The 19,565-nt window shown below is 37.0% G+C and overlaps 1 protein-coding gene across 1 annotated transcript in view; it reads right to left on the bottom strand.

Annotated features, from left to right (window-relative positions):
- The window catches only part of DPY19L1 (dpy-19 like C-mannosyltransferase 1), a 122,320-nt gene that overhangs the window by 79,166 nt on the left and 23,589 nt on the right, over positions 1 to 19,565 (bottom strand). The window contains exons 4-6 of the mRNA XM_017502227.2: positions 18,181 to 18,318; positions 15,969 to 16,089; positions 15,135 to 15,228 (exon numbers count right to left, since the gene is read on the bottom strand). Coding sequence (XP_017357716.1) covers positions 15,135 to 15,228; positions 15,969 to 16,089; positions 18,181 to 18,318 — 353 coding nt within the window. The remainder of the gene's footprint in view (positions 1 to 15,134; positions 15,229 to 15,968; positions 16,090 to 18,180; positions 18,319 to 19,565) is intronic.

Genomic DNA, 19,565 nt, shown 5'->3' with positions numbered 1-19,565 from the left:
AAAAAAAAAAAAAAAAAAAAAAAAAGCCAAGTGTGGTGGTGCACAACTATAGTCCCAGCTACTCAGGGGGCTGAGACTCAAGAATCATTTGAACCGGGACGCCAGAGGCTACAGTAAGCTGAGATTGTGCCACTGCACTCCAGCCTGGGTAACAGAGTGAAACCATCTCAAAAAATAATAATAAATTATTTTTTTGGACAAGCAATGTAAGAGTCAAGTACAAAAAGTTAAAACTTCCAGAAATACAAAGAGAACATAATAAAATCTGATCACAATGGAATATCTTAATTTTTTCAGAATCTTACAGGTCAAGTAAGCTAAAAGAAACATATTAGGGATTTGAAGGAGATAATCGACAAGCTCAATGTTGTGACTATATAGAGATTATACGTAATTTTCTCATGTCCCTGGAACATCTAGTTGCAAAGGTACCTCATTCTCTGATTACAATCTAAAACAACCTGAAACACAAGAAAGATGAGAAAAATGATACTTGGGAAATTTAAGTAAAATTCCTTTTTAAAAATTCCCTGGAAAAACAAGGAATCGAAATGGAAATTTAATAACTTTAATTTTTTAAATGGCAGAGTAAAGGTAGAGAAAGGACAAAAGACTCACAAATCCAATTCCCTGACCAAATCTCAAGATGAGGTATGCCTGAGAAGTTGCATACTCTCAGGCAGTTGCCATACAACCTGGGAAGCTCTGAAGTTGGACAATTTCCTGAGAGCAGAGCTACTGTGACAACATTCGTTTTTCACCAAATCACTAAAATACAGGCAGGCCATGGTCCAACATCTTCCACGAATATGAGCTCAGCTTTGCCTAACTCACAAAAGAGGCAGATTTTTCTAGTACACTTTTGGGAACTGCAAAGTTAGAGGAGAATAAAATCTGTTTATCACAAGGAATGTTTTGAGTTAGAATCATGATGAAATGATGTGACTTGAAACAAACCTAAAATACTGTTCTCGGTATCTACCCTCTCACCCCAATCCATAGAGGCTACTATGTAAGTCCTTTCATTTTGCTAAACAGAAAAGATGCAGCAATCTGAATACCTAAAATTGTTTTAATTTTTTTCCAATTATAGTTGTTCAGTTGATATTTTAGCATTCCCTAATGGTTAAGAAAAAAAAGTCTCTTCTGCAATATTATCAGCAACTGTCAGAAAATATGAACGCTACTATTGAGCAAATTTTAAAACATTCTAAGCTTGCTAAACATATACCACATTTACCCATACATCTTATTCACCTGAACTTTGATTTTTCTTAGATATAAAATGAGGGGATACTTAAAAATAAAGCTAAAGAGGCTCTAAAAATGCTTTCCTTTTCTAAAATGTAAGAATTCTATAATTCTCTTCTTTCCTACCTACTACAGTTGTATAGATTTAAATCAATTATCAAGTTTTGATATTTCATTAATCATTGAGATTTTTAATCCCTATTTACAAAAATGATGAATCATGCAAAGTGAAACTTTTGAAAAGAAAAAAGCAATTACAGTTAATTCAAAACTATATTAAATAACTCTTGAGAGTAAGTTTTCTTATTGTTGTATAAATGCTTAAGAAAGAGAAAATGGAGAAAAATTTGGAAATAACCAAATTAAGACAATTTCCAATCTTAAGGTGGAGATTTAAGGCTGGGGCACCTTCTCAGCCAAATGAAGAAATGCCAAACAGGCCTGGTTCAGAGCTGAGAGAGAACCTTCCCCTATACTCACAGCGAGGGGCAGGGGAGGATTCACTGGTTACTAAAAAAAGAGATAGAAAAGAGAGATGAGGAACTAGGATAAGAATCAGGAAGGGTAAGAAAAGTTCTCAGCTTGGTCCTTTCCAGTCTGTTTCAACAAAGTGATTAACGTCTTTAACTCTCTATTTGCCAGTTCTAACAAAAGTTTTCATATATTAGATTGTAAACTCCTCAATTCACCCATGGTGCCTAGTACCAAGCCTTGTCCATGAAAGAGAGTGAAAGGGTATCTGAAAATAGAACTATTCAATCAAAAGACGGCTGACATTCATTTTTTGAAAGCTTGCAGCCAAACACACCACACCTCATGTCATCTTTGCCCTTGGTACTGGCCCCAAAAAAGGCAGGGCCATGTGTTCAGGTGAGCCTCTGATCTGACCCAACCACCACACTCCTCAACTCCTACGCAGACCTCTCCACTGTGTGCTCCAGACCCTTCATTCCATGGTGAACAACTACCTATCCAACACATGCAGTCTCTTCCCAGATGCTTCCTCCTTGTCCTGCCTGGAAATATCACTCTGCTCTGAACAAATGCTTCCCCTGGAACCTCCCCAGCAATTCTGCCTCCTATTATCCCGAAGTCTGTCCATTTCCCTCCATCCCACCACCACCATACCAGCCCAGGCTCCCATCCTCTTCCCCTGGGCTGCTACAGCCTCCTATACCCCCCATCCAAAGCCTGTTCCCTCTATACGCTGCAAAGCATGTTGCCTTTAACAATGAATAGACCCAATCCCACTCCATCCACACAGCCCTTTAATGGCATCCCATTGCCCACAAGGTCGAATCCAAACACCAAAACGTGTCCAAAATGCCTTGCAGGATCTGGCCCCTGCAAACACCTCAGGACTCCTTTCGCTATTCTTCCTCCTACCCACACTCTGTTCTCCAGCTGCACTGTCCTCCTCACAGTTCCTCAAATGATAAGACCATATAGACAAGAGTGTGCAGAGCAGCCTAAGAGCAAGACTGGTAGGGAGCAAAGCCAAATGAGTTAATGCAGAATCCCAGTGTGATGGGCTGGCAGAGAAGTAGAAAGATGCCAGAGATATTCTGAAGCAGGGCAGTGATAATAGGGTTTTGTGACTCCTTGCATTAATTACAGAGGAAAGAGGAAAGTCATGGCTATCTCCTAGAGGTCAGATCTAGAGGCATTAGAATGGACAGAGTGTCATTTGCTGAGACAGTGAAGACATAAAAAGGGGAAGGTTTTAGAGAAAAGATGACAAAATTTCCAACCAATAACTTTCATCAATTTATGCATACTAAATAAAAATACTTATCTTTTAAATATTCATACACAACTGTTAGACCAAATGAGTTTGATTAAAGATGTGTTACCAGGCCAAGTTAACAGAACATTAAAAAAAAAAAAATGTAGCTGGAAAAGTTTGAGATGGTAGAATTCACAGCCTATTTAAGATGTGTTTTTAGCCAAAAATCCAACCTGTATAAGCAGTAAATGCTTGATTTTTTGAAGATAAAGAATAAGAAAATATGTAAAATAATGGAAGCAAAACTGGCAAAAAAAAAAGGGTAAGAAATTCAACTTTTCCTTTAAACAGGTGGAAGGCAGTGGAAGAGTGGAAAGTTAATATAAAACATTATTCCATTCTGCTACAGAGCCTAAGAACACTGAGCACTTCATAGGTAACTTGGTTGGATCATGGGAAGAGAAGGTAGCAAGATTAATTGTGTTCATGATGATATTCACTTCAGCTGTAGAGGGGAACATTAAACAAAATTAAAAAGGGGTTTGACATACAGACTAATCTTCCAGGCCCTCAGGGCTTCTGGAACATATCTAGAAATAAAGCAGCTTTGAAAAAAAATCTCTCAGGTATCAAAGAAACTACTGTGAACCTCCAATGACCAAAGAAGGTAACAGAGAACAGAAAATCGGAAGATGAAAGTATTGTCCTCTGACTAGCTGGTTCCTTATGCAGAAGAAAAGGCATTTTCTGCTAACTACTTATGTCTACAAAAGGTGTCCAGGCTTTTCTCACAAAAGCTCAGAAACAATGGAGAACTGAGTAGAGATAAGGGTAAATATTCAAAAGAGGGGGAGGAGATCAGGAACAGATCAGAGGGGCCACAGGGACTCTGAGCAGCCCACATTAAATGTAGAGAAGTTCATGAAAAAGATCATTTAAATGTTCTCTTCAAAAAGCCACCTCATTGCCAGAGAAAGGATGGAAATGAGGAAAAGGGAACACTGACCCTGCCTCAGTGAGTGTGCCATCGGCCCTCACACATAAGTGTGCAAATGAGTGGGGGGGAGGGGGAGTCACTGGCACTGGGTGTTGCTTCTGCACTGAGATGAAGAATCAGATATGTCTCCTGGACTCTCTCCTGTCTGCTGGCCACAGGCAGAGGCAGCTGAGGCTGTTAAATGAAAAAGCAACACGATGAAAGGAGCCTGAGTCTCCCACAACAAACCAGGTACACTCTGATCATGGTGTAATAAAAGCTACTAGTCAGTAAGACCCACCTACTTTGCAACCTTCTAACCAGCTCCTCATTCTTAGAAACAAATGTCAAGCTAGGAATCACCAGGCTGTGGGGATGGAAGCTTCCAATGTGAAAAATAGAAATTAATACAAATTCAAGGGGGAACTGGAGGTAACACAATGCAACAGGCACACAAATTTTCAAACTCAAGATTCTTTAAGAAACTTGGAAATCTAACAGAAATGACAATAAAATGTAAAAATAAAATAAGGGATAAACCCTGAGGAACTCTGACTTCAAGAAGTCCAATATCCAATCAATAACTTTCAAGAAAATGGGGCGGGGGGTGGGGAATGTAGACAAAAAAGTCATTGGGAAAATAATACTAAAAAAAAAGGTTCGCTAAGGTGAAGAAAGTGCCAGATAGAGCCCACAAAGTATGCGATGAGAAGGATGAAATAATATCTACCACATCATGACATTTTAGGGCACTAAAAAAAGAAAGATGAGTCCAAAAGTGGCCAGAGGAAGAAAACTAGCCACACACAAAAGGAACTAATGGTAGAATGCCACCAGACTTTTGAAAAGCTACACGCCATCCTAGAAGACAGTCAAACAAAGCCTTTAAAAGTCTAAGGAAAAATAAAATTTGCAACCAGGCAAACCAGTAATTAAGTGTAAAAATAAAAAAGGAAATGTTCAAACATGTCAGATATATGTATTCTAAAATTATCTCTGTGACTCTGTTGGAAATTACCTGAGGATATGATCCTCAAAAGGACGAAACAGACCAGAAAGAGACAAACTTGGGGTCCAAAAAACAATGAATCCAATGCCGTAGAGGAAAGGAGAATTCTCAGGATGGTGATGAACAAAACTCCCAGGGAATCGCTAAGGACGGGTCTAGGATGGAACCAGAAAACAGCTCCAGGAGGTAGGCCCCAGAGGATAGGAGTGGGAGAATTGAAATAATGGATTTTATACATTTGACAAAGTATAAAATAAGTGTTTACAGTTCAGCTGTAGATCTGGAGAGGAATTAATCAGCATATAGGACATAAAATATTAGCAAAAATTAACCACAGGAAATATTTTAAGTTACCAAATAAACAATTATTTATACTGTTTAATTCAGCAGTAAGCAATATTTTTACAGTCACAATAATGTAATTGTGGACTGCTGTTTTACATATTAGAATTGCTGAGGTTTCAAAGATCTGAAAGTGGTTTTCCCTATATAAAAGGATAGATGGGGTGGGTAAGGCAGATGGGGCAAAGGACCACTGGTATGCTTGATTGTAAAAAGTTGAATAATGCCAAAAGATATGCATGTATACACAAAGCAGTGAAAATTCAGTTTAAAAACATACTAATAAGTAACATCCCCATTGTAGAGCACATTAATAAAAGAAAGTCATTCAATTAACTTATTTAGAGACCTCTTGATATTTATCAAAAAAAAAAAAAAAAAAACAGTCATAAGGGGGCCAGTGTGGTGGCTTATGCCTGTAATCCCAGCACTTTGGGGGGCCGAGGTGTACGGATCACTTGAGGTCCGGAGTTTGAGACCAGCCTGACCAACACGGAAAAACCCTGTCCCTACTAAAAATACAAAAGTAGCTGGGCGTGGTGGCACATGCCTATAATCCCGGCTACTCAGGAGGCTGAGGCAGGAGAATTGCTTGAACTCGGGAGGTGGAGATTGCGGTGAGCAACAGGAGCAAAACTCTGTTTAAAAAAAAGAATAGTTATAAGGAACAAATCATAAAAATGTTCCAGATAACATTAAAATACATGTTCTTATTCATCACCAAAAGAAATAATATAGCATATTTTAATCTTGGCTTGAAAATTATTAAAGACAAACCTTCCAAAGAAAAGAGAAACTTTCCATATTGAAACCACCAACTACAAACTACTAGACGAGGCAAAGGTATGGAGTTACAGTCATCTTATCTGGAGGATGAGTAGTCGGGAAAATGTGTAATCACAAAAGCAGACATTTAAGAATCCACCCCCTAGCACACAGTATGTTACCTATCCCTCCAATGTGTAGTTAGTCCAATAAACGACTCTAAGAAAAATTAACTGAGGAAACTATTAGAATAATTATAAAATTACATGTATGACAGCTAAAAATAGAGCAAAATGGGATCCTGAAAAAAATGACAGTATTAGGAAGAGTAAACTTCCACGTATTAAACCAAAACAATGCATACAGAAATATCAGCCAAAGAACAGCAAAATCCTGGGACCTCAGAATCCTTAGGAAATGAACTATTACAGAACAGTAATATTCTGGAACATAAGAACAGAAAAGAGAATGGGAAGTCTAGATCCTTCTTAGTGCCATGTATCTTTAAAACATTTTAAATAAATCCTTTTATGAAATATAAATACTGCTCACTTTGGAAATGGAATAAACACTTTTTTTTCTTCATTATGCAGGATCTTTAAACAAAAATTAACCAAAGCCACAGACAATTTAATTGCTGTGGAAAGAACCCTTAAAATGTATTCTCAAAGACAGTAGAGCACACACTTTGGAGCCCCTGTTGGCATTCAAATACCTACCCTGCCAATGACTAACTCTGTGACCTTGGGAAAGTTATTTAATATCCTTGTGTCTCAGCTTCCTCATCTATAAAGTGGTTTACCTATCTCATGGGGTAGCCATATGGATTAAATGAGTCTGTGATTGTAAAGAGCTTAGACTAGAGCCTCACACATAAGCCTTTTACATGTACTATATTTCTCCAATCAGAAACAGTCTTCAGTGAAGATTGGAATGTGTAGAGGGAAGGACTCAGAATGAGTCCACTGGAAAAATACTTCCTAAATTGGTAAATGCTAGTAAAACTTATGTGATAGATAATATATTTTTATTGTGCCTTTCATATATGGCAACCATAAACTAAGTTTTTCTTTCAATACTTTATTATTTCACTCATTTATTGAATCAAAAAATATTTTTGAAGGCAATGATTCTTCTGGGTGCTTTGCAAACACTATCTTATTCCATCCTTACATAGACAACAGCATTTCTTAAATTCATTTAGGGGTAGTCTCCCTTCACTCAATCACTTCTTTAAAAATCTTCCATAATCTTCCACTTTCAGTTAACCTAACAAAACACTGCACACTCCCTTTTACAACCCTAAAAGACATCTGTTACTTTATATTTTCTTTTACATCTAAAGGCAAACCAAAGAACTGGCAGTCACTCTAAGTTATGCTCACATCATTTATTCAAACTATATAAAAACTCAACCTTAACAGATTCCACCCACAATTTAGAGCTTCTATACAGCTTTTTTTTTGTCTTCTATCCTTAATCTTGACAGCCTAGGTTTGCCAGACATCTAAGGAAAGCACCTAACACGGAAGGTGGAGACCAAAAGATGTTTAAAAAAACAAGCTACAAGATGCCAAAATTATTTAGGGAGGGTAAAAACATTATTTAAACCCTTAGAGAGAAAGGTTATTGAATCCATGAAACAAAAATAAAATACCATTTTTTAAAAAGGAATGTTTACAGAACAAACAAAACTTCTTGGAAATTAAAAGCATGATAATGAAAATTAAAACTCAGTAAAAGAGTTAGAAAAAATAAGCTGATAAAATGTTCTAGAATGTAGAACAATTTAAGCCAAATAGCTTAAAAATTAAAAATAATGAAAATTAGAGGATTGGGAACTAACTATGAACATTCAAACAAAAAAAGTTCTGAATCAGAAAACAAAAGGAATAAAATAACGAAAGAAATAATTCAAGAAAATTCCCGGAAATCAAAGGCATGAGTTACAACCCATTAAATGTTGTTTCATCATATGTTTCAACATACTGCTCTGAAATTTCAAAACCATAGAGACAAAGAAGATATTCTACAATCTTCCAGAGAGAGGAAGCAGAAACAAAGGTCATATACAAAAGTTTAGAAATCCGAATAACTTAGGAACATCTGAATAGCACCATCTGAAGCAACCAATAATGTTTTCAAGTCTAGAGTTCAAATACTCAGCCAAACAGTGAATCAAATATGAAAGCAAATAAAGACATTTTCAAATATGTTTCATAAATGTTTACCTCCCAGCTACGTACTCTCAAGACCTACTTACTAGAAGATGAAGTCTACCAAAGTAAAAAAATAAATCAAGAAAGAGGAACAAACAGCATAAGGGCACAGGAGAGCTAACAGAAGAGAGCAGTCAAGGAAATCCCAATGCAATGGCAAAGGAAAACGCCAAGAGGACAGATGTACACAAACCATGGAAGCTGCCCAGTCCAGAACCAAGTGCTGACTCATGCCCAAAAATCTCCAGGCTTATTTTATTTGAGTAAGCCTGGACCAGATTCTTGTCTGTATTTTATCTTGGCTCCAAATGCTTTACTGCTGGCATCAGTTAAAGACACCTATGTCACTCACAGAAGTTTTTCTGCTTTGATATGCTCCAGAGAGCCAGGGTAAACAGTGGTGAATTTAGAAACAGAGAACAGCTCTTCCCCTGATATTTCTGCTGGATATTCAGTACCTGGCCACACTACATTTCTGCCAAATGTCCTTACCAACTGAGTCCCACAGTTATCCCAGGACTAGCTCATGACGTTGCCTACTAATGTCCTGAGTAATCAGGCTCCTGGTTGAAAACCTGTATGGCATTTCTCAGGCCTGGCCATATGCAAGGCTTTGCACGGTAGGCCTTACAGGGAAAAGAAGCCCTTCACACACAAAGCTTGGTGCAGAGCCAGTGTACTGTAGTTTCTCGGGGGAGTTGCAGTCAAGGACTCAGCCACTTCTGGGTGGTGAAGCTCTTCTTATATTTGCCTTCCCGGCCCAGGAACATTTATTTCCTGGTCCTGTTCTCTGCTGAGGCTTAGCAGAGAAGGGGCCCTTGAAGAGGCTGCTCCTACTCTGACTCAGACTGTACTCTTTGGCTCCTAGCTCTTCTCCCTTGCCCCACCACCTTAAGAACCATACAACTGTAGGAGCCTTTGGTTCTCTTTTGTTGGGGGTGAGACATACTGATCCTCACATCTCACTTATACCACTACAGTAAATGATTAAAGGCTTAACTCTCACTTTTGGCTTGTTGCTTTAACCAGCCACTTCAACACCTGGCAGCTCAGCTCCCTCCTCTAGCTTAGCTGAGCACCCGACAACCTCAGAAAGTTCTCTCAGGGAATCTAAAGACCATGACTCAGAAACTCTCTTCTTCTGGAAACTTTCATCTAACAATGGCAATCGTGCCCTTTCCTTAAGCAGCTAGGTTTGTGCCTGATACTCAGTTTTTCAAAACTAAACACATCATATTTAAGGATATATACATGAGTGGTACAATTATAAAGAAAAGCAGAGAACACTGGTCCAAAAGTTAAGATGCCATTTCCTCTGAGGGTTGGGGGACGGAAAGCGAATGCATTAAGAAGGAATTTTAAGGGTATGAAAGCTTCTGCTGATTAATTTTTTAAATCTGTGTCATGGGTACACAAGTATGCATTTTACTAATCTTTAAAAATGCATATAAAGATTTTACACAATTCTATAGTCATAACATATTTTAACATATAAAAAGTATATTTTTACAGATTAGTACATTCGTATGATAGCAATGCATAAAACTAAGTAATTTCATATAGCTGTTTCTTATAAGATCCTCAACATAAACTGAAGGGATAATTTAAAAGTAAAATTCCAGTAGAAGTATTGCATGGGGTACAATAAACAAAAGTCCAAGTAGGCAGCAGTGACTGGGCAGCTATCAGTCAATAAGGAGACACTCCACAGGGGCACTGTCTGTCTGCCCCAGGATGAATCATCAGCCTCACTCACTGCTCACTGTATTCTCCAGAAGATCTCCTTAGATGGTGCTTGATCTAGAATGAAATCAAAGGCTGAAACCTAATGAGGTATTTTGGGGGCAACCTCAGATACGATACTGAATGGGAAAGAACTCAAAGCTTCTAACGTAAGATCTAAAAATCAATTTAAGTACTTTTATAATTCGACCATATTTCTCTTATCTTAGGCAAAGGAATTTTTGTCTATCCTTCAGCTCTGGTTTAAAGGAGAGTAGCAGGAACTCTAAAGACAGAGGCAGCCATAATTAGGGGACACCACCACAGAGAAAATGAAGCTCAAAAAGATAGCACCAGAGTCCTCTCTGTTCAGCCCTGGTCTGTGAAAATCTTGGGTGGTTTCACGTATCATTTCACCATCCTAAGATTCAAAACAAACTAAGCAATCTAAGGCAGGGCTGCTAAGTAAGCAGAGTACAGGACAGGCAAATGGGACAAGGGCCTCAGTGCTGGCAAGAGGAGGAAGGGGTGAGAGATTAGATGGGGGTAGCAAAGGGACCCAAGGGAAGTCCAATTAAAAAGTATTGTCTTAATTTTGTCACGTGACAGAGAAGGTAAGGGATGAACACATTCCGAGGTGGATGGGAAGGAATGAAGAAAGCAAGCCTGAAGGACAGCGACAGGCAAAGAACTGGCAGCAAGTAGGGATAAATCTGACACCCACAAAGGAATGAGCCCAAACAAAGGCACCTTTTTTGATAATTCCCTGATTCCAGCAGGCCTCTGTATCCCAGTATTGTACTCCCTTTTTTATTTCATCTAGTCAGAGTATTTCTGGCACACTTTTCAAAAAAGAAAGAAAAAAACTTCTGTTTAGAAACGCTGTTATTATTTGCACTCATCCTTACATAGCAGTAAAATTTATAATAAACTTTATATCCATATGTATTTTTCCAGAGAACTGTTAAACATATACATATAATTAACAGCTTAATATACCATCCAATCTATTTTTCCTCAACAATGCACCATAACCTAGCTGACCCCAAACTCCAAAATAATAATAAAATCACAGTAACGTGCAAAGAATAAAAGCTTTAGTATCACCTGTTTGATATCTGCCTTGCAGTCCAACAACAAAAGTTTTTTATATTTATCAATAAGAGAACATTAAGCATATACGAATTTCTTCCAGAAGAAACTATGGGGAAAGGTCCTAACTGCCCAACAACCAATGCTGCTTCTTCCTTGTAGAAAAGAGATTTCTACACACTGGGTCTTAAGAAACCAACCCCTAGAAACTGTTAGTCTGCAGCTAAGAAATATCTCATGAAATAAATAACTGTAAGTATAAATCAATACAGCTTCAAAAAATAATTAACAATGAGTATTTAAAAAAAAATACTAAAATGCTGAGAATTCCGGAAAAAGAATTATACCATGAGTAGGCTGTGTTTGCAAAACAGATCTCACCTCATCTCCTCAAGTTAGAGCTTGGCAGCCTGGCTCCATTCACCATTTGGCTGTTTTCTATTTTCCCTTCTTCCATTTCTGGTGAAATGGACTGGCTTACCTGGCTTCTAAAAATTTATATTATCTCAAAACAAATATACTTCTGAATTTAAAATGTCATAATCTGCCTGCAAATTTCTAACCTGCTAGACAAATCTCAACTTTCATTTCTTAGTGTATAATGCAACTTATATTTTTAAAAATCCTAAAAACAACTTTAGATATCTTGCTCTTTATTTTTAACCCATATTTTAAGAAGTCTGCAGCTTTGTCCCTCTCATAAAATTACAAGGGTGACTAACCATCAAGGAAGAAAACATTAAGAACCAACTAGTAATCTGAAACCTCTAAATGTACTTCAGGTCAAACAACATACAAAAATGCAATGAAAAACACTGATAGAAAAGAAGTGATAAGAGACTCTATTCAAAATAACATATATCAGGATCAACTGTGGGAAGAACCTTTTAGGATGCCTTTGAATAGAGCTGAAGAGATTGTTCAGGGTTAAGAAAAAGCTCACAAACAGCAAAAGCAAAGCTGGAAAAATGAAAACACGTGCTGCTAGTGCAGACCACCTTGGGGTACAAGAGTTGGGTAACACAGAAGGGGCCAGATAAGGCACAAAGCAGACAAGTGGGCAGAGCTGAAACAAGCTACAGCCACTGACATTGGAAGAAGAACCAGAGAGACAGACATCTGGAGAGACCCAAATGCTCAGGCCACCTTAAGCAGTAGTCTACAGACTTTTTTACACCAAAACTACAGTAAGAAGACTTTACACAACTTAGCACACACACATACATGTATATATATAGCAAATGAAAGTTTAAGTAATATCTATTCTTATTAGTGTGGTATATATTATTTACTTTGTAGTATTTCCTTTTTCATTTAAAATGAAATCGGCTCAACCCACTGAATCAATTTTAAAACCCTGTATAAGTCATGTCCTGCAATTTGACAAACACTGTGCTGAAGTAGTCACTGCTTGACTTTGGGGACCAAGGAAAGTCAAGGGCTCCATGAGGTCATAGCTCAGCATAAATCCTGTTCTTATATTGGTCAAATTTCTTATTTATTTCACTTGCTTTGGCATAGGTTTCAATCCAGACAGTTACAAGGTGTTTCATCATCCGGCACAACCACTCTTCCAATCTGAATCCTCCACAACACTCCCTGAAGAACACGCATCCCAGCAAAAGTGATCTGCTTATTACCTGCTTTGCACATGCTAGATTTTGGCCTTTGCCTCTCCCTGGTATGCTTTTATCCTCATAGCTTATTTCCACCTACCCAAATATCTTCCATTCTACAAGGTCACGCTAAAGTAGCCCCTCCATGCAGAACAAATTTCCCCAGCCTCTGGAGTTCTAAGCACTTTATCCTTCCTTCCTATCTTCCATTCACACACACCCTGCCGCATTCCCATGCTCTCAGAGCCCAAACAGTCTTGAGAAACTACTTGGTATGTATTGTATGTGTTGACTGAAAAACTGAATATGCATCTTCCATGTAGACAGAAAACTGCCTACCAGGCACGACAGGGGCTAAAGACTGAGAAAGATCAGGTCAGAACCGAAACCACCAAAAACCCCTCAACCAAAACCAGAACCTTCTGTTCTTGTCAGCAGATATTATCCCTTCTGCCTTTGAAAAAAATTATAATAAGCATTATAAGAAAATATGAATGCTTTCACAATGTTTACAAATTCTTTCAATTAAGAAAGTAGCCAGGCATGGTGGCATAACTTGTAGTTCCAGCTACTTGAGAGGCTGAGGCAGGAGGACTGCTTGAAGCCAGTGGTCTGAGGCTGTAGTACACAGTTATGCCCAGACTCCAGACTGGGCAACAATATAGCAAGACCCTATTTTTTTTTTAAAGTATTATGAGTACAGATTAGCAACTTAATGCCATGTTCATATTTTAACTTCTCCTATTTAAAATCTAATCTCCCAAATGTAATAAAGCTACCCATAGACAGATGGGCAGTATTTGGCAAAATGAATAGATACCACCAAGTTTCTCTCCCTCTGGCTCATTACGATGCAAGCACACAGGTTCACTTTCCCTCAAGTCAGCCTCCTTTCCTCATTACCATATTCTTTTGATTTAACTTATTTCCCTGTATCTTGTTTCAGAAACAAAATCTTCCACATCATCTTTTAATCATGCATGTTTATTTTAGTCTCCCGAATTAAACAAAAGAATTTTCTTTGACCTAAGCCGGAAATATTAACATCAAACTGTCTTAAATCTATATACAAATATATTTTACATTGATCTTCTAACAGCTTCCTCATCTGACAAATGCTTATCAAGTAACTGCTTGATACTCAAATGGTGAGCTAGAAACTCAACATCTTTGAGTTACTAAACTGAAAATGCCACACTTCCAAAGGAAGGAAGAAAATGGGATAATGGCAAATTCAAACTCATTATCCCATGTTGAAAATTGTGTGCAATTCTCGTGTAATTCTATACTACAAAGAATCAGTAAGCAGCAGGAAGAAAATTCTAAAGATAATATCAAGGTAAAATACCTCAAACATATACACAGTGTAATGAATTGGCAAAAAAAATAAGAAAGAAGAAAGTAAACATAAGCCCTTAAAAATTTTGTCTTTTAGGAATGCTGCTCAACTGTTAAGAAAATCAGGTCAGATATTAAATACTATACAGAAAACACTTCTAAATATTGTACAGAAGATAATTCTATTTTAACATTAGTAAAAAGGCATTAATATCATTTGATCATAAGTGGTCTTTTTGCTTATGCTTTATGTAAACAATATATACTGGGCAGAGCTGAAACAAGCTACAGCCATTGACATTGGAAGAAGAACCAGAGACAGTCATCTAGAAAGACCCAAATGCTCTAAGGTAAAAGCTGCTCCCTCAAGCCACCTTAAGCGGAGGGACTTTTGTAAAAGTCTGTAGACTTTTACACCAAAAGAAGTAAGACTTCACACATCTCAGCACATACACATATACACATATATATAGCAAATGGAATATATTGTTCCGTAACAATATATTATATATTCTAAAACAATAAATGGAATATATATTAGTTATGCTCAAATGCCTAGGAGTATTTAAAATTTATGTCAGGCACTGTAGCTCATCCCTGTAATCCCAATACTTTGGGAGGCTGAGATGGGCAGATCAGTTGAGCCCAGGAAGTTGAGACTAGTCTCGGCAACATAGCAAAACCCAATCTCTATAAAAAATACAAAAAATTAGCTGAGTTTGGTGGCATGCAGCTATAGTCCCAGCTACTTGAGAGGCTGAAGTTGGAGGATCACTGAACCCAGGAGGTGGAGGTTGCAGTGAGCAGAGATCACACCACTGCACGCCAGCTTGGGTGACAGAGTGAGACCCTGTATCAAAAAAAATAATAATTAAATTTATCAAGTATTCCAAACTCTATTTATGCCTCTAAAACTATCTTAAGTGTGGTGGGCCATGCCAGTGGTGAAATCATGCAAATATGAAATGATTTTATAATAATATTTTTGAATATTTTCACAAAACTGAACTATAATCAATGATTATTAATCAACTATTTTTAGTATATCTTATAAACACATACTTAAATATTATCTTACCTTAAATATGTGCCATATATGAAGAATAATGCCATCATCAGTCCATTTAAAATAAAAATTACGGCAACATAAAAGCAAGCAGGATCTCCCAATCCTTTAAAAATAAACAAAACATATGTTCTAACCATATTAACCCAAATTACCTTATGTGTCTAGCAATTTATATTAAAGTGTGTTCATTTTGAAAATGGTTGCCAAGTATTTTAAACAGTTGCCTTGGTTCCCACATGAAAACACAACACTACTGCAGAACATAGATGAGATCAGGGTAGTAGCAATGGTGGTTTTAAAACAGGGCTGTCAATTCAGGGATACACCTCCTCTGGAGGTATGGGGTCTATAATCCCCATTTTTTAGTCTCATTGGGCTTGTGACTCCTTCAACAGAGTGTGGCAGAAGTAACACTATGTAACTTCTGAGACTAGGTCATAAGAGGCCATCCAGTGCCCAGCTTGGAGACTTCAGCTGCCATAGGAAAAGGCTTACTACTACTCTGAGGTACTTTGCTATCAAAAAGCCCAAGTCACCCACAAAGGCCACATGTAGGTGTCCCAGCTGACAGTTCAGCTGAGCTCAGCCTGACAAACCTCCACGCCCAGGAGCCAAAATGTAAGCAAGGCAGCCTCTCAGTTAATTTCAGTCTTCCCAAATATTTGAAGCTTACTAGCAGAGGTCCCTGAAATCATGGAAATAAACCAGCCCTGCTATAGCCTGCCCAAATTCTGGACTTACAGAATCCACATGCATAATAAAATGGATGTTGTTTATACCACTAAGTTTACAGTTTATTATGTTACAACAGATAACTAGACAATATTATAGAAAGCAACTTACCTTCACAGCTTTCAATAGGACTAAGCCCTTCTCCTCTGGTAACCATCCAACATATCTTGGTTTGAATACCAATCAAGTCCATTATTTTGGTATAAATCCGGTACCAGCTGGCCAAAATTACCTATTTTTAAAAATACGGAGGCATTTTAAGAAAACACATTAAACAATTTTCATTACTAAAATATGTCTGAGACATTTTGACAATTATCATGTTTTCCCTTTCTATACCATCCACTTGGCTCCCTTTAAAGGTAGTAAAATGAGGCTCAGAATCTCCTAGGCAGATTTTTCACTGGTCAGTTTTCAAATGTTCGTGCAAAATATAGGCCAAAAAAGTGCTAATTTATGTTTTACAAAAGCTATACAACTCTACTAAGAGATACAAAAGAAGATTTGCACAAATAAAAGAGACTGAGTCTACTGCAATAGATCAAATTATTTAAGATATGAATTCTGCCTCAAATTAATGCAGAGACATAAAATAACTCCAATCAAAATTCCAAGTGTTTAAAATGTATCTAGAAAACTAACAAGAAAACTAAAGGGAATGTTTTAACGGACATGTCTTATTACTTTTAATAATTAAAATAGTGTGATACTGGCACAAGAATGGCTAGACAGATCAATGTAACCATTGTGGAGGCAGTGGTAAGCCACCCTGATTCCCTTTTCCAGGATAAAGCACTTATTCCTCCAGCTGCTTGGAAGACTGGTACCTGAGAGCTAGAAGCTGAGTCCCACCCTGGGAAGTGCCATGGCTGAAGAAAGTAAATTAACTCAAGGTAACGCCCCTCCACCCAAGGGCAATCTGCATCCAATGACTGACTAGTCAGTAGGGAAAGATAGCAAAGCCAGGGGCCCTTCTGTCAAGGTAGGACAACTCTGCAAGGCCATCCCAGATCCAGAGAGGCCCAAGGACTGGATGAGGCCTTCACTGTGACTGCATCAAACCTCTCCTCTTTCTCCTGCCCCATTTGCTTCACTCACCCCCTTCAGGTGTTGACCCTAATGGCACTCCCTCGATTATTTCCCCCATGCAAATCTCCATCTCAAAGTCCAATTCTGATGACCTCAACCTAAGGCAATACTGAGCACAAAATCCAGAAACACATGGAAGTATGTATGTATAATAATTTTGCGTATAAAGCAGAAAGTGTACATCAAATCAGTGGAAAGAAGATGGACTACTCATTCAGTGTTAAGTTACACACAATACCATTTTTTAAAATAATTCAAGGTTAGATTCCTAACCCACCCTATGCATCAAAACCAATTCCAGATAAATGAAAAATGTAACTATAAAAAATGTAATTATGTTATAAAAATGAAGTTCTTTACATGTATGTATAAAAGATAAAAAATAAAAAGATTCATATATATATTTCTGTATAGAAAAAAAGACATATACAAAGCTAAAGGGCAAACAGAAAACTGGGGAAAATGTTTTATCATATAGCATTATATTAATATCCAGTATATAATAAATGAGCTCTTATAAAATTTTAATAGAAATATAGATAAAACACATGAATTGGCCATTATTTTTAAAAGTAAAAATGCATTATATGTATATGTATGTGTGTTATATAGAGAGAGCATTGAAATATATATATAAAATCAATGAATGATATACATCATGTGACTTCAATTTTTTTATCCAATTAACAAAGATGCAGGTAAATAAATAGTTTCAAAAACACTGCCTGTGAATAGTTCAATTAGTATAATCTATCTGGAAGGCCTTTTGACAAAATCATTAAAGTATATATTCTACTGAACTAAACAGTTCCACATCAACAAATTTACAGTTTTGCAAAGAGGATAAAGAAGAGACCAAATATCATCTCTACTTGCTGGATTGGGCTCAACTTCCCTCCACCCCCACTCAAGAAAGTACACTCAATTAAACGAGGATAGGGAAGAAAACATTTAACAAATGACATGTAAACGTAACAGTGGTCCCTTGGTATAATCCCTACATACACACCAAATCTAGTTTTTGTGTTCTCTAAACAATGCAATCACAACAATAGTTCCCCACAGAATTAAAACCCCCTCCTCTTTCTTAACATATTCCTCTCCAAGATACATATTTTCTTTTAAAAATTTTAATACAATTTAACATATTAAATTATATCTTAGATTTAGAATCAGCACTTATTACAAAAAAGTTTTAAAAAGTGAAAAATCACAATTGGAAAAAGTACCTTACCTCAGGGTAAAGATTAAATCTTTTTAATGTATTAATAACAAGCGGGTATTCAGTTAGTTTATCATTCATAATCATCCATACTCCATTAAAAAATGAGGGTGCTTCCACAATAGTCTTGAAATAGGAATAATACAGTCCCTGAAATAAGGATATGCTCAGTTAAAATCACAAAAGGTACATAATTATGATGTCTCTTCTAAGTAAATACACTGTTTTTGAAAAATGAAGCAATTAAGCAAGTAATAGCTATCAATACAATGAATTTCACAGGTTTCTGATCACTGATAAATCGTAAAGTTGTTAAAAAAAAAACTACATATTTTCACATAACCTTGACTTAATTGAAATAACTGAATACAAAATAGCTTCAAAAATAGTTTCAGCATTTAAAACAATAATATGACTCAGCATACTTCAACTTATAAAATCCTATTACCCATATTAATATAACTGTTAGAAAATGCTATCTTATGAATAGAGTGACTGGTTTACCATGGAACTAAAATTTATCATGAACCAAGATATCTCAAGCCAAAAATGATCCCCTAACTGCTTATTTTAATACCCAAAATGACACTATCAGTCATTTTTCCTCCAGATTTACATGCCAAAATGAAAATATGTTGGAAAGGCTACACACTGATGTATTATTACATATGAATTTCACTTGGGTGCCACCTAACTTTACAGATTATTTTCCCTCCCATCAAGTCAGCATAAGGTAAGAACCCTATGGGACGGGGGAATGGTCCTATTTTGAAGAAAAGAGATAAATGTTTAGTTTGGCATACTACTTTGGAAATATAGCAAGAGAGGAATAATACGTGAGACAAAAAAAAAAAAAGAAAATACTAGAAGCCTAATGGGGAGTTCAAGTGGCAGTATGAGGGAAGACAGGAAAACATAAGACAAATCTACGTCTTGTATTTACATCTTCAGGTTTGCCTGGAGCTGCCCTGGCAGCCAGTACCAGTAGCTGCCAAAGTCTAAACTGGGTTTAAGGCTCATAAATACAAAAGTGATATGCCTACCCAGAAATTTATTGAAAAAGAAAAAAATGGTCTTGATAACTCTGATGTATTAGCTCTGATATCGTTATTTTTTATGTTTCCAAGTATACTGATTTGGATACTGTTCCCTAAAATTTCATGTCTACCAGCCCCTGTGGATGTGATCTTATTTGTAAATAGGATTCTTACAGACATGATCAAGTCAAAATGAGGTCATACTGAATTAAGGTGGACTCTAAACCCAGCACAACTGGTATACTTATATGAAGAGGAATAAGTGGCCTCAAAGCTACAGCCACACAGGGGAAAAGGCCGTGTGAAGGTGGATCAGAAATGGGAGTGAGGCATCAGCATGCTAAGGAATTCCAAGGATGG

This window comes from Cebus imitator, unplaced genomic scaffold, assembly GCF_001604975.1.
Source record: "Cebus imitator isolate Cc_AM_T3 unplaced genomic scaffold, Cebus_imitator-1.0 Scaffold294, whole genome shotgun sequence".
Lineage (NCBI taxonomy): Eukaryota > Metazoa > Chordata > Mammalia > Primates > Cebidae > Cebus > Cebus imitator.
The sequence above is the reverse complement of the archived record's forward strand: the minus strand, read 5'-3'. Positions and strand labels throughout refer to the sequence as shown.